The sequence below is a fragment of the Atta colombica genome, unplaced genomic scaffold (assembly GCF_001594045.1).
Source record: "Atta colombica isolate Treedump-2 unplaced genomic scaffold, Acol1.0 scaffold261, whole genome shotgun sequence".
NCBI classification, from domain to species: domain Eukaryota; kingdom Metazoa; phylum Arthropoda; class Insecta; order Hymenoptera; family Formicidae; genus Atta; species Atta colombica.
The window spans coordinates 380,129-381,378 of NW_017259361.1; the positions used below are offsets into that span (position 1 = coordinate 380,129).

The window sequence follows — 1,250 nt, forward strand, 5'->3', positions numbered from 1 at the left end:
CTTGTCATTTTTCACTAACATATTACTACATTCACAAAAAAATAATTTATTATTAGCCATGCGACTCATACCTGTGAATGTGACGGATGTGTTTGACAGCTCGCATATGTATCTGAACTGTCGATGCTTCCTTGTTCATTGTAAGTCTTTGCATAGTGATACTCCTGCTCGTTGTACATACTTGCGAAGCTTAACGTTTCCAATGGCTGAATTGGAGAGACCTTTGATTCCATTAGCGATGAACTTAAATGTTCTGCGCCGCTTCCACCAATACCATTGCCGCTATTAAATCTAAGGGACCTCATTTCTTGACACACTGGGTTACGAAAGTCACTTGTAGCAAGGGGCATTATGTTTTCCGCATCCGTGAAGTCTTTGTATTCCTAAAAATACAAAATAGATGAAAAGTCTCGATTACATGAGAACAAAGAAAGTTGAAAGCAATATGCTTTTGCCTACATTCTACATAGCTTTATAAATACTGACTTTTTCGTCTAATCGAAGTTTTCTCTTAAAAAGTAATTTATACCTCTGTGGATTTCTGTAAATTTCTTCGAATCATTTAAAGTCCGTTTTGTAAATATTTTTTAAACATGAATTTCTAAAATATACATACATTCTAGAAATATATCTGAAAAATATAAATATACGAACTGTTTTCTTATATATCTTGGATTTTATTATAAAAATTAACATCTAATTTAAAATTACTTCTCTTCTTTAAATTATAGATACTTGTTACACACACACACACACACACACGCGCGCGCGCGCGCGCGCGCTCACATATATATCAGAGACTTAACTATTATAAAAAAAAGTTATATCATAATAATCTTTCTTTAAACGATTTTAGTTACTAATAACTATTATAAATAATTACAGCTGTTTTTGATTGCGAATAACCATTACTGATGTCGGAAATTTTATTTTTGGTTACGAATATTATAGATGAATTATATAGATGAATTTTTGTATAGAAGAATATTATACATAGATGAATTTATATATAGAAGATTTATATATAGAAGAATTTTATATTGATTATGAATAATCATTATCAATAACCAAAATTTTATTTTGGCTATCCAAGATCTCTAAACTACACTAAATTACAAACTTTGTTGATGGTTACTAGCAAGCAATATCGATAACGAACATCTTTTCTGGTTACTATTGGTCCTCGTCAATTTTATTATTACTACGTATGTATAATATTAATTAATAAAAGATAAATATATATTATTATT

General features: G+C 29.4%; 1 protein-coding gene across 1 annotated transcript in view; it reads right to left on the reverse strand.

The window, feature by feature from the left end:
• The window catches only part of LOC108689274 (potassium voltage-gated channel protein Shab), a 56,407-nt gene that overhangs the window by 5,928 nt on the left and 49,229 nt on the right, over window positions 1-1,250 (reverse strand). The window contains exon 7 of the mRNA XM_018195995.1: window positions 72-383. Coding sequence (XP_018051484.1) covers window positions 72-383 — 312 coding nt within the window. The remainder of the gene's footprint in view (window positions 1-71; window positions 384-1,250) is intronic.